The sequence below is a fragment of the Salvia hispanica genome, chromosome 3 (genome assembly GCF_029641045.1).
Source record: "Salvia hispanica isolate PSC_SH4W2 chromosome 3, Shi_PSC_v1, whole genome shotgun sequence".
Taxonomy (NCBI): domain Eukaryota; kingdom Viridiplantae; phylum Streptophyta; class Magnoliopsida; order Lamiales; family Lamiaceae; genus Salvia; species Salvia hispanica.
Genome location: NC_142694.1, coordinates 39802592 through 39816304, shown reverse-complemented (window position 1 = coordinate 39816304; position 13713 = coordinate 39802592). Strand labels below are relative to the sequence as shown.

Genomic DNA, 13713 nt, shown 5'->3' with positions numbered 1-13713 from the left:
AAGAATGCATATGCATAAACCTATGATCATTTCTCGTTAACAACATGTAAACACCACCAAGAAATCGGAATGTTTCTAATCCAGAAATTCAAGAAACACGAAGCACAATTGTACGAAAACAATATAGTTTACTGAAGAAGATAAAGATCAAACACAATGTGCACAATCATGGATTCAGACTGAACTCTTTTCTATTCACCACGAGTTCAGACACAACAAAAACGAACGCAAAGCTAGCGAGCCGGTGGATAATGCTTTCATAATCTCAACCATGAATCTATCTAGCATCATGTAAGATCTCAACTTTGCAAATTGCAACGACTCGAATCATAGATGCATGCTTTAATTCATATAGATTACCTGATCGAACCTCTTGAGGTATGTTCGCCTGCAACTATTCCATCGCGAAGAACAACATTTCAAGAAACATGTATATATGCATCATTAAGAAGCAATTGCAGTTCAGATCATATATCCAAGGCAAAAAAATCGATAAACATGGCAAATGCATTCTCTCAAACGAGTTTAACTAAGATTTATAAACGAGTCCTACACGTACGAGCTGACATAAAATTCATGAGATTCATATGGCCGCCAACTGCAATCAATCCTAATCAGACGCTATATGTACCATTGTCACAATCAATCTACGACAAGTTTCTAGAAGCACAGAAAAATTCACCACATTAAGCCTCACTAAGATAATGTGTACCCAGAGTCAACGAGAAGAGCTCCCGAACTGGCTGGTACTCGACCAACGAGATCTCCATCGCATATCCACTAACCGGCAGCTTCAAATCCCTCAAGAGAGTGAACGCCTCGGCCATACGGGCCTTTGGCACCTCCTGAGCCACCAGGCAGTGAGGAATCCACTTGTCCGGACGATACGCCTCCCCGATTTCCACTCCCTCTTTCTTCATGGCGTCACAAAGCTGCGAGTGGAACTGGAGGAGCGAAGCAGACGGGGTGGGGCCAAGAAACAGGACGTTGTTGTCGCTTGGGAGGCTCCCAATCGAAGAGAACGACAGAGGCAGAGGCTCCTGCTTCGAACCGATCAATCTCAGCACATTCTCTAACTTGGCAACATCAACAAAGTCACTCCAGAACAAGGTGAGGTGCGGCCTCGACTCGATCTCAATCAGCTGCGTGCTGATTTGGCGCCGAGCCAGCACGTTCCACGCCTTCAGGACCTGATTCTCCAGCGCGGGATCGAAGTAGAGCTCGACCGCATAGCTTTGCGACATTGTCTTAAAATAAGCATAAAATGAGACAGAATCAATGAAGTTTCAAAAACAGAACCAATAAATGAAGTGATTTAACACTAAATAAATCAAGCACTGAACAAAACAACACTGAGAAATGAAGCATAGGATCAAACTAAACAAACATAGACAAAGAATCAATAAATCTCCAACAACAATAGATAACCAACTGATTAAAAACTACATAAATTAACCAATAAACAGTAAAATTGATTCAAAACTAGATAGACTAACAAATAAACAGAAGAAATTGAATCAAAACTACATAAATTAACCAATAATTAAGATCTACAATTACAAGATACTAAAAAATTAAAGAAAGCCCACAAACATCAAGACATGTGATTACCAAAATCAACTCGAATTTCAATAATTGGAGAAGAATTACAGCCTAAAAAAGCAATCTTTCACTGAAATAAGGGAAAATGGCACATACCCAATTGAGAATAAAGACAGCTGAGGCAGGCAGAATGAGAGGTGATTCACACGAGTGAGCAGAGATAAAATAGGAGAGTGAAATTATGGAGAAAATAGGGTGTGGAGAGTTGATGTTGAGGAGAGAGAGATGGAGAGAGCATGTGATTAACAGTCTGTGAAGATGTTGAAGTTTTGATTTTGATTGAGACTGGGAGAATAAAGACCTTTACGAAGAAAGTGAATTTCTTTTGGGAAGAATACCCTAACCATTATTAATTCAACTTCTTTTTCATTTCAAAATTTAATAGAAATAGGAGTGTTAAATAATGAAGTATGGTTAGATTTTGTTCGATTTGTAACTTTGAAATTTAAATATTTTGATATGATATATATATATATATATATATATATATATATATATATATATATATTGTAATTATCTTGTTTGTATATAAAACGTGATGTTCAAAAATAATGTTAGTATTTCAACCAAGAAATAAAATAAAAATTAAAATTAAAAAATACTTATTACTCCCCCCGTCCCAGCTAAGATGACACATTGCTTAGCCGACATGAGATTTTAGGAGTTATTGATTCAAGTGTTTAATTGGAGAGAGAAAAGGTGGGTGTAAGTATTAAAGTAGAGATATAAAGAAAGATGGATATTTTAATAGGAGTGAGAAAAAGTAGTTGAGTGTATTAATTGGAGAAATAAAGTTACCAAAAAAGGAAATGTGTCATCTTAGTTGGGACAGATTAAAAAGGAAAATGTGTCATCTTAAGCGGGACGAAGGGAGCATAATGTTACAGAAGTCTAGTTTCTACATCATCTATTTAAATCTATCTTATTCCTCATTTTCCTATTTATCTTCATAAAGTCAGAATACTTTCTTAAAACACGTGCTGAATTAAAATGAGACTATTAGAGTATCTCCAATAGCGGATAGCCGATTCGCGTCGCTAGCCGAACCATTGGAACCAGCCAACGGCATTTCGGCTAGCCGATCGGCGAGCTCTAGCCGATTTGCGGGCGCAAGCCGACCGCTGGCCGATCCCGCTAGCCGCCATTGTAGGCTCAATTTCGGCTAGCCGGTTGCATTTTTTTAATGCATTTTTTTATTGCATTTTTTTAATGTAATTTTTTTATGCATTTTTTATTGCATTTTTAATGTATTTTTTATGAATTTTTTTTAATTATGTAATTTTTTTTAGGATGGACCTTTTTTAATTTATATAAAATTATTACATTTTTATTGCATTTTTTAATGTATTTTTTTAATAAATTAGTGAGGAGTAGAGTGGGGCGGTGGCTCGTGTGTGGAAGCCCGAATTTTTTTTTATTATGTAATTTTTTTTATTTTTAGTTAACGCACCTTTTTTTATTTAAATAAAATTAACGAATTTTTCCCGTATATATGTCGTAAATTTAATTCCGTATTTTGTGTTTAATTTCGTAAATGTAGTTGTTGTTGAATTATTTTTATTGCGGCTAGCCTGTGGCTAGCCTATTTGATTAAAATGATGATGTGGCAGGTGGAATTTTTAGTGCTGATGACGTGGCAGGGAGAGAGAGTGGCTAGCCTAAAGCCATTGGAGATGCTCTTAATGACGGACAGAGGGGATATCGACTAATTTTGACCGCTTCAAAATATGAACTCGTAAAAGTCAATTATTACACTCCTTATAATGAATTTTTATTAATATAATTATAAATACGAGGTATATTAATGTATTATATTTATTATTTTGTCCAACTCCATAATTTTTAGTTCTTGGATCCGCCAATGTATAGAGGCGAAATTTTGATGATCTTTTAATTATTTTATAATCTTATTTTAGAAGAAGTAGCGGCCCTGTTTTGTGATACCCCCTCCGTTCCTCAAAATTCGTCAGCATTTGACCCGGCACAGGTTTTAAGGAATGTAATAGAAAGTGAGTTGAAAAAGTTGGTGGCATGTGAGTCCTACTTTTATATACTAGTTTTAAAATAAAATGTGAGTGAGAATGAGTTAGTGGAATGTGAGGTCTATTACCAAAAATGGTAAAAGTGAAAGGTGACAAATTTTTAAGGACGGACGAAAAAGGAAATAGGTAACAAATTTTCAGGGACAGGGAGAGTACTACAGTACTTAGCAACCTTGGAATCATTTTTACTACTGTTTTAAGTATTGTTTTGTTTTTTATGAGGAAAACTTTTTGGCTCAAGTAGCTCGGCGGATTAGGACTGAAATTTTATTATTAATTTTCTAATGAAAGTGAAATTACGCCAACAAAACATTTCAATCAATTAAAACAAAGAAGCAAGGTTTAAGATTCAAATTTTGTAATCCACAAAAAGGAAATTGCCACTTTATCTTTGTAATACATGAATCAACATGCATTCACCTGGAGAAAAATACATCATACAATGTGATGCATGTAGATTGAATACCCAAAGAAATAGTGTACTACTACAGAAAATCTATAAAAGTAAAAAAATTGTTCCTAATGGAAACTTAAATGGTTCAACAAAATTACAAAATCTTAAAACTACAAAAATGTTCCTAAGGATCACGTAATGACAGAACACACAACGACTGAACATCGTAAAACCCAAATGTTTTGAGTGAAAAAAAAAACTTGGGGTAACAAAAGTGATGCTAGGAAAATTATAATAGACGTATTGTAAAAGAAAACCTTGTAGTGCATATGCTTCAGTGTTTCTGGGGTAGATAGATAACTGATCTTCGCCAAAGAACAACAACTCACGATTTGGCAAAACTCTGAGTGGAGTGACCTCCTTTGGCTGGAGCAACATTTGGTGGTGATTTGAAGGAATATTCCATTATCCAAGAACTTGGATCTCCATAGTTATCCATCTTCCAAATTGTAGTATAATAAAGATAACGTGTATCACATACATATAGTCGATCCTCTAAAATGCATAGCTGATATCTATTTCTTTTTTTATTTCAAAGCCAGATGATTGATTTCTATATATATATACATATAAATCATGTTCTAACACCATAAAATTATCTACAACATTACAACTAGTTTTTAAATAAATAAGACATTTTATTATCAAACAGCAACGATGAAAAAACGACACAGAGCAAGTACTAAATTTAAAATCACATTACTAACGCTAATGCATAGAAACATACGGGGTATTAGAAAAATAAACCACATTACACCATCTGAGTACAGTAAACATTTTTAAACATGTCATAATAAAACAGTTACACAAACATTACAGTCAAAGAAGAAAGTAAGAGGAGAGTATTTAGATTTTTAAATTCTAGGTAGAGGAATGAGTTTAAAATGAGTTCAGTCAAAATACAACAACAAGATAACAAATGCACATACTTACTTTTCACCGGTTCAGATATTGGATCCTACAGAAAAAATATTCATCTTAGATCAGCCAAAAGTAGACACTATTATCAACCCGCTTGATGAAATAATAGGATGTATGTCTTTTCCCGACAAAACCTACCAAATATGCATATCCAGCCCGCGCCAACTTAAAGCAAACACTATAAGTAACATTATCAACCGCAAAAGTGATGTAAAAATGTCCGTCCATCATAGAAAACCATGTCAACTCATTTCTACGGCCACTGTTGAAAAGGGCTGCATCATTGCTCTTTGAAAATATCAACTTTTCATCCACTACACATGAGTACGTGATGAAAATAATGTTTTTATTATCTGTTGATGATGAAGACAATGTGTTAGTAAATTTATTCTATAATGAAAAGGTAAGTTAATAACACACCAGCTAATAAACACAAAGAAAAAAGGTGTATTACATGGGTGCAAGTAGGGATGTCAATCGGGCCGGCCCATCGGATTTCGGGCCAACCCTACTCGGGTTGCGGGTCAATCGGGTGCGGGCTTGTCAGGTTGTGATTTCTTTCGGGTTGTAAAAGTTCGGCCCTAACCCTAAAAGCTCGGGTTTCGGGCTAGCCCGACGGGTTAATCGGGTTGCTACCGATAAGGTTAAGGCCCGAACAATCCAATAAATCATGATGAAAATTAGTTATATTTATAAAATATAAAATATTTAATTATGATAAATTTGATATATATGCTTAAACTCAATCATAAAATACTAATATTTGTGATATTTCGTGAAATTTTAATGCATGTTAAAAATTTAAATATTCTTTTAGTGAGATTAATTTATTTAACAATTATTATATTAATTAAAATTTAATATATAATTTATATATTTACCATAAAATTGAAAGTTATCTTTTTTTAGTTATCTATGTCATAGAATTAGTCAATGAAGTGTCGAATTAGGAGTAAAAAATTGAAAAATATAAATTTTACCTGGTTATCGGGCTAGCCCATCGGGTTTTCGGGTCTGGCCCTAACGGGTTGCGGGTTAATCGGGTGCGGGCTTATCGGGTTTTATTTTTATCGGACTAGAAATTTCCGACCCTAACCCTATAAATTTAGCGGGCTATTCGGGCCAGCCCACGGGTTGCGGGCTACATTGACATCCGTGCAAGCAATTCACGTGATCAAATGTGGCATAACCCTTTTCACAAGGAAAATCAGAGACATGCATACCCACCAACAAATCATCCTCAGTCATATAATAACTGTCACGAGGGACTTTGCCAATAATTGGAACTTTATACCAAGTATTATTCCCTACCAAATATAATAAAATAAAAAATTAAGATCAAACAACTATCATGACTAAAACAAACAACAAACTATTCACAAAATTCGAGAAACTGCCACACTGTGTCCATTTTTGGCTTGTCTAAGAAACCACCATATCCGAACATAGTTTTTCCCACTAGAAGGTCCACTTGCTGGTTCACAGTGAAGACCTCGGACCAAACAAGAGTATCTAGAAATATTAAGCATGTCAATTCAAATATACTTAATAGGAATGAATATAAGGTTAAAATGTTACATGAATCAAGCATGCGTATATCCGAATTGCCCATATTAGAAGTGCCAACATCACAAACAACAATTATCTTGTTCTTCGAGGCTTTGCAAGCACGCGTGTGAAGTGTAATTGGAGGAATACCCTGGCTGACAACTCAATCCACTCCCACGAGCTAGCATCTGCAACATTACAGTAAAGAATGCAAGTGGATGGGGTGTCAACTTTGAAAAACATGTTCATACCGGTATCCAAAACTTAGAAGTCATGAATCTCATTACTATCTTTGTCAAATCTACCAAAGACGTAGAGTTTTGAACCCACAAATACAGCATTGTGGTGTCCTCTTGGAGGTGGAGCAACACCTACTACGTCAGTGCATGGAATCCATTTGTTGCTGCCTGACATGAGCAATGAATATGGAGAAGAGGTGAAATGAGATTATCATTTCCATTTAAACTGAATTGCAAATAGACGATCATCAAAACTAAAAAACTTACTAGTTTCTAACACATACAGATCATTATAAGTATTTCCATCACCCACACCACCGAATATATACAAATCATCCCTATACAAATCGTCATTAAGAATGTTACAGTTATGGCTATGTCTTGGTGCAGGTGGTAAACCCTTCGTATCGACATCCATCCAAACCATTTCATTTGAAAAAAGTAAAAACAATTTTTCCATTTCAACTGAAAACACTAAAAACACTCTTTATAAATGTAAATGATGAAAATGAATAGGAGCACAAAAGAAATTTACCAATATAAAGTAGAGAAATTTGATTCGAAGTGCGGCCGGCTTGGTCCACTCCACCGATGATATAACATTTTTCATCATCGACGTAACTGCAACTGTGGCCCCACATCGTCCTGCGACCACCATCAACCTCGACTGTATCCCAAGGTAACACCATGATCTGAAACAAATAAAACTGAAACTAAATGCAGAAAAATGCTAAGATAAAATGAGCTCAAATAAACATACCAACAACAAATACAGAAGATAACTCAATCAAATGAAAACAAAATGAGCTCGATTCAACATATCAACAAGTTATCAGAGAAGAAAACTCTTAAACTGTAACATTATGAGCACAACCAACTGAAAATTGTTCAAAAATAAATAAAACGAACTTGCAGAAAGCCGATACAAAAAAATGTTCAAACAAATGGCAACAAAGAGACCTCAATACAATAATCATAGAAGATACTGAGATAACAGAAACAAAACAACCAAAAAAAGCTCAAATAAACAGCAACAGAATGAGCTTCGGACAACTCTTAAAATACAACATTATGAGCACAACCAACTAAAAATTGTTCAAAAATAAATGAGATGAACTTGCAGAAAGCCGATACAGAAAAATGTTCAAACAAATGCCAACACAAAGACCTCAATACAACAACTATAGAAGATAATAAACTAACATAAACAAAACAAACAAAAAAACTCAAATAAACAGCACAGAATGAGCTACAGGCCTAATCCGAGATGTTAATTGAACAGTGTTCAGCTCACTCCAATAATAAGCACTAAAGAGGAAACAAAAATACACAAGAAATTAAACTGAAAGAGAGAGAAAAATACGTTGAAATCAAACCTAATATGAAGGAGAATATAGACCAAAACAGAATGAGCTACAGGCCAAGTCCAAGATGTTAATTAAAGAGTATTCAGCTCACTCCAATAATAAGCACTAAACAGATGAAACGAAAATGCACAAGAAATTAAACTGAAAGAGAGAGAAAAATATCTTGAAATCAAAACCTAATCTGAAGGAGAAGAGAGCAAAACCTAATCTGAAGGAGAAGAGAGCCGGGGGAGGAATTGAGAGAGAGAGAAATGGAGAGACTGAACTACAATGTGTGTGTGTTTCGTACGACTTATAATGAACGCATCTGTCACCTTTGTTAATAAGTTATTAACACAACATATGTATACGTGGTGAAGACGATGAAGACAATATGTTAGTAAATATAATCTATAATAAAAAGGTAAGTTATTAACACAACGGCTAATAAATATAAAGAAAAGATGTATTAACTGGATGCAAACAATGCACGTGATTAAATGTAGCAAATCCCTTTTCACAAGCAACATCAGAGACGTGCATACCCATCATCAAACAATCATCAAACAACTATCATGACTAAAACATACAACAAACTACTTACTAAATTTGAGAAAATGCAGCACGGTGTTTAATACTGGATTGTCTGAGAAACCACCAAATCCAAACATATTTTTCCCCGCTGGAGGTTAACAGTGTGGACCTCAAACCAGACGAGTATTTAGAAATGTTAAGCATGTCAATTTAAATATACATACTAAAGATATTTTAATAGGAATGAATATAAGGTTAAAATGTTACTGGTATCAAGCATGCCTACATCGGAATGGCCCATGTTTGAAGTGTCAACATCACCAACAACCAGTGGCGGATCCAGAGACTTAAAACGGAAGGGGCGAAGCGAAAAAAAAATTAATAAAATATTAAATATCATTAACTTCAATATATTTTTTCTATAATAATAAAAGTTACTACATGTTACAATTCAAGTAGCATTTGCATCCGCTAATCGTGACAACTGACTTCTACGGGTATCCATATCTTGAAAACGTGTCAAGATTCTTTCATTAGAAACAGTGGCGAAGATGGACCTTTCACTGTATATCACCAAACTATCATTCAACCATTCATCTCCCATCCTATTCCGTCGATCAGTCTTGAACTTTTCAAGTGTTTTTTTTTTCCAATTAGAAAAGCCACCAGCAGTAAATGCTTCATCCCCCGGTGCCACAGAATCACACTCGTAAAGAAAATAATAAAAACAATATGCGGCATCATTCGAGACACTATATTCAAGCCAATCACGATCCTTGTACCAAACATCTCTAAAACATCTATTATCTTTTCCTTGACATGTTTTTTGAAAATTGAATCCTTTTAGCTGACAAGGACCTTTAGCTACATACTCTCTACGAATTCGATCACGAATATTCAAATCATAACTTGCAATTGAACTTCGTTTACCGGGATCAGCTTCAATTTCATTTTTATCAATTATTTGGTGTGAATCTTGTGACTCTTATTTATAATTGTGATTGGTTGGGTTAATTATTCTATAATTTGGGCTTGAAATTCATATTATTTGGGCTTCAACAACTTGACCCAAATGGTGTCAGCCGATCTAACTCTTCTTCCTCATTCTTCTTTCTCATGCCTCAGCTCAGGTGACGGAAACTTATCAGAATTCGGAGGGGGAATGGGCGACGTCGGAAGCTTTCGGAGGGGGCGATGTTGAAAAATTTATGTCGCGGTCCATGTTGGCGGGTCGGCGGGGAGGGGCGGTCGCCCCCTCCTGCCCCCCCTAGATCCGCCACTGCCAACAACAATTATCTTGTTCCCCCAAGCTTTTCAGGCACAAGTGTGTAATGTACTAGGAGGAATACCCGTAGCTGACAACGGATTCCACTCCCACAAGGTAGCATCTGCAAATAAAATACAGAAAAACACATAATACATTAGAAGCCCAATTTTATGATGAGTCCATTATAATAATTCAAATTTACCATGGATGTCAACTTTGTAAAACATGTTCATACCAGTATCCAAAACATACATGTCATCAAGTTCCTTATGATCTTTGTCAAATCCACCAAATACATAGAGTTTTTACCCCACAAATACTGTACTATGGCGTTCTCTTGGAGCTGGAACAACACCTTTAACAATGTGTGTAATCCAAGTGTTTGTGTGTGACATGAGCAAAGAATATGCAAAAGGGTTGAATTGCATATTCAATAAAAAAAAATCATGGAATAAAGACAAAGAGATGATTAAAACTGAAAAACTTACAAGTTTCCAACATATAGAGATCATTATTAGTTTTTCCATCACAATCACCCCCGAAATATAAACAAATCATCTCCAATCACACCATTATCAAAAGAGAGTTACAGTTATGGTTGTGTTTTGGAAGGTGGCAAGTCCTTCATATCAGGACCAATCCAAACCATTTCAACTGAAAACACATTACAACAATCGAAACCATAACACTTGTGCATATTGTGATGAGATAAAAACACATTTTAAGAATAAAGACAAAGTAAACTGATCTTTGTAAATGTAATTGATGTAAATGAACATCGGTGCAAGAGAAACTTACCAATATTGAGTACATGAACTCGATTCGAAGTTCGGCCATCTTGGTCTATTCCACCGAAGATATACAGACATTTGTCATCATCGATGTAGTTACAAGTGTAGCCCACATCGGCCTAAGACCACCTTCCATCATTGATGTAGTTGCAAGTGAAACTTACCAAAAATCGAGTACGTGTACTCGATTCGAAGTGCGGCCATCTTGGTTTATTCCATCGAAGATTTATATTTTATTTGAATGGTTTTTGTTTGGGAAAAAATAAAGTCGAATTGTTAGACGGAAAAAACTGTGGCAAGATCATTTGGTGATTAAACAACATCGTATTACCAAACTTAAAATAACAATTAAAAATATAAAATATCGATTAAATTGAACTAAGCAAGTATTGATTTAATGAGAGGTTATTGTAAAAATAACAATCACTAAGTTGGATGAATGTAATGCGCTTATCCTCCGATAAATGAGTCGAATATTGGAGTAATCATGATTCATGACAACGAGCAAATCATTACGGATAATCTTTAACAAAAGAGAAAAAAATGAGGTAAATAGTTATTTAAATCACCAAGTTTGGTCAAAATCTTGTATATCCCATAAAGTTTGAAATCTGCTAATTAAATCATAAAGTTTTAGTTTTTCTAGTTTATCACATGAGTCAGATTTTAGGAGATATATTCGTTGATGTGGATTGAGATTTCACGATGAATTGAGATTTAAATCACAAAAAAGATGCACGAAGAGCTTAATCTTAAAGTTGGATTGAGATTTTAAGATAGATTGAGATTTAAATCACGAAAAAAATGTGTGTATAATCCAAAGTGTGATCACAAGGAGTTTAATTTTAAAGTTGATATTTCAAGATGAATTTTAATGTAGAGATGCAAAGATTCCACATAAAATTCGACACATGGGATAAACTAGAAAAATTAAAACTTCGTGATTTAATTAGCGGATTTTAAGCTTTGTGGGATAGACCAGATTTTGACCAAACTTAGTGATTTAAATGGCTATTTTTCTAAAAAAAAATTAGAAGTGGCTATTAAATTTGGTTAGCTCATCGGAAAGCCCACTTAGCCCGTTAACAACGATAAGCCCAAAGTTCTAATGACACAATGTTTATAGCAATTTAGTAGTATTAATTATAGGAACCTGACTATCATAATAATTGGGTGCATTTTTTACCTTGAAAAACCTTGATTCAGCAAGGATCAAATCAATTAATTCAATTTTCAATGAGAGATTTCGGAAAAAGGGGCTCAATTCGCAGGCCTTTCGAAATTTAGGATTAAATTCGCTGATCCTTTCGGAATATAGGATTATGACATGCGAATTTTTCGAAATAAAGGATTTTCGACTTTTTTATGTGTTTTGTTTTCTTTTTCTTATTATTGCTCTCACAATATTTATGAATGGACTAAAGTATCCCTAAATTGTGTAATGGAGTATTTTTTTATTCCAATTTTATTTTCTTAATTCCCACTTCAACTCATCGCTCCATCTCATGCTCCGCCGCCCCCCACCGCCTCTCCGTGACCTCGCCGCCACACAAGGCCCCCTGATGCATCTCCAGCTCGGCGAGCTCCACTTCCTCATCGTCTCCTCCGTCGACTTCGCGAAGCAAGTGATGAGAACTCACGACGCCAACTTCGCCAATGCCAGCAAGCAGAGCGATCCCATGCTCCGCCGCCACGATCGTGTTCGCCGTCGGCGCATTCACCACCAAACACCCGAACTCTGTCGCCGCCTGCAGATCCACATTATCAATCCTGACGCCGGCAATTCCAACGACCTTCAGCTTTTCCCCTTCGCCGCCTCGAACACTGAATGCTCCATTTCTTAATCCCTCTATCTCCCAGTCCGATTCCTCTGCCCACCAAGGCCAAATTCCTTCACAATTGCATAAACCATCCAACTGCTAATCCAACTGCAAAGAGGGTGGGGGAATTTGAGTTTTTGTAATTGATTCTTTTAGATGGATCGGAAGTGGGAGAGAAACAGGTAGACGGCAGCTAAGGGAGGAGGCAGTGGTGATTAACTGTGATCCGTAGACATTGGTGAAAATAAAATTGGAGTAAAAAATTAAAATTGTGGTGAAATATTAGGGATAATTTGGTCCATTGTAAATATTGTTAGAGCAATAATAAGAAAAAAGGAAACAAAACACGTAAAAAATCGAAAATCCCTTATTCCGAAAAATTCGCATGCCACGATCCCATATTCCGAAAGGTAAGCGAATTTAATCCTAAATTTCGAAAGGTCTGCGAATTGAGCCCCTTTTTCCGAAATCTCTCATTTCGATAGAGTTTTGGAAAATTGTTAAATTAATGGGAAATTGGGAGAAACGTGATATAGTGAAAATGTGAAATATGCAATTTTGGAATATTAATTAATTAAAGAAGCATGCGCAACGATAATATGCACTAAAAAGGAATTATTCTAAATAGTACTAGTAAGATGCATGCTATATACATAAAAGAAGATACATTCATTCATAGAAGCAAGTGTATTACTGCCAAAATAAATACTCCCTATCATCACACAATAATTCTGGTAGTGAACAATGCGAATTTTATGTTTAATTGATTAATGATCGTGGACGGAAAGAATAATTATTTTAAAGAAATTCGACCTACTTAAATATCTATTTGGTTACTTATCTAATCCATAGTAACAACTATTGTTTTTAATTTTACCTCAATCTTTACAATTTATTTTCGTCTTTCAAAGTTGTATCAAGTTTAATTATAAAAATGTACTTTGATGGTTGACTCTTGCAATAGGATGATCCATTATTTTGTACCACTACATAGTATTTACTTTAATTATCTTTTAATAATCATATAAAAAAATTTGATTAAACTTTTCAGTTTGACTGATTGAAAATTTGAAATATTAGTAAAATAAACCAATAAATTTTGAAAACCGATATAAAATTGATAAAATCTTTCAACGTATGTGATATCTA

At 35.0% G+C, this 13713-nt stretch overlaps 2 protein-coding genes across 2 annotated transcripts; both read right to left on the bottom strand.

The window, feature by feature from the left end:
- Window positions 1-489: 489 nt before the first annotated feature.
- On the bottom strand, window positions 490-1888 carry LOC125211205 (uncharacterized). Its single transcript, XM_048110920.2, has 2 exons — window positions 1699-1888; window positions 490-1247 (listed from the first exon to the last, which is right to left on the bottom strand). The coding sequence occupies exon 2, from the start codon at window positions 1242-1244 to the stop codon at window positions 687-689; it is 558 nt and encodes a 185-aa protein (XP_047966877.1). The 5' UTR covers window positions 1245-1247; window positions 1699-1888; the 3' UTR covers window positions 490-686.
- Window positions 1889-9137: 7249 nt separating this feature from the next.
- Window positions 9138-10948, bottom strand: LOC148930764 (uncharacterized). The gene is made up of 4 exons (XM_089066608.1): window positions 10909-10948; window positions 10156-10227; window positions 10036-10074; window positions 9138-9670 (listed from the first exon to the last, which is right to left on the bottom strand). Exons 1-4 carry the CDS (start codon window positions 10946-10948, stop codon window positions 9138-9140), a joined length of 684 nt encoding a protein of 227 aa, XP_088922734.1.
- Between the last annotated feature and the right edge of the window lie 2765 nt (window positions 10949-13713).

Excerpts from the sequence above, each read along its gene's own strand:
- LOC125211205 (XM_048110920.2), bottom strand. The coding sequence starts at position 1,244 with ATGTCGCAAAGCTATGCGGTCGAGCTCTACTTCGATCCCGCGCTGGAG.
- LOC148930764 (XM_089066608.1), bottom strand. The coding sequence starts at position 10,948 with ATGGCCGCACTTCGAATCGAGTACACGTACTCGATTTTTG. Across the intron at positions 10,228-10,908 it reads GTACACGTACTCGATTTTTG|ATCATAAGGAACTTGATGAC; the intron begins GTAAGTTTCACT and ends GATTTGACAAAG. Across the intron at positions 9,671-10,035 it reads GAATCCGTTGTCAGCTACGG|AGTCACAAGATTCACACCAA; the intron begins GTATTCCTCCTA and ends ATTATAAATAAG.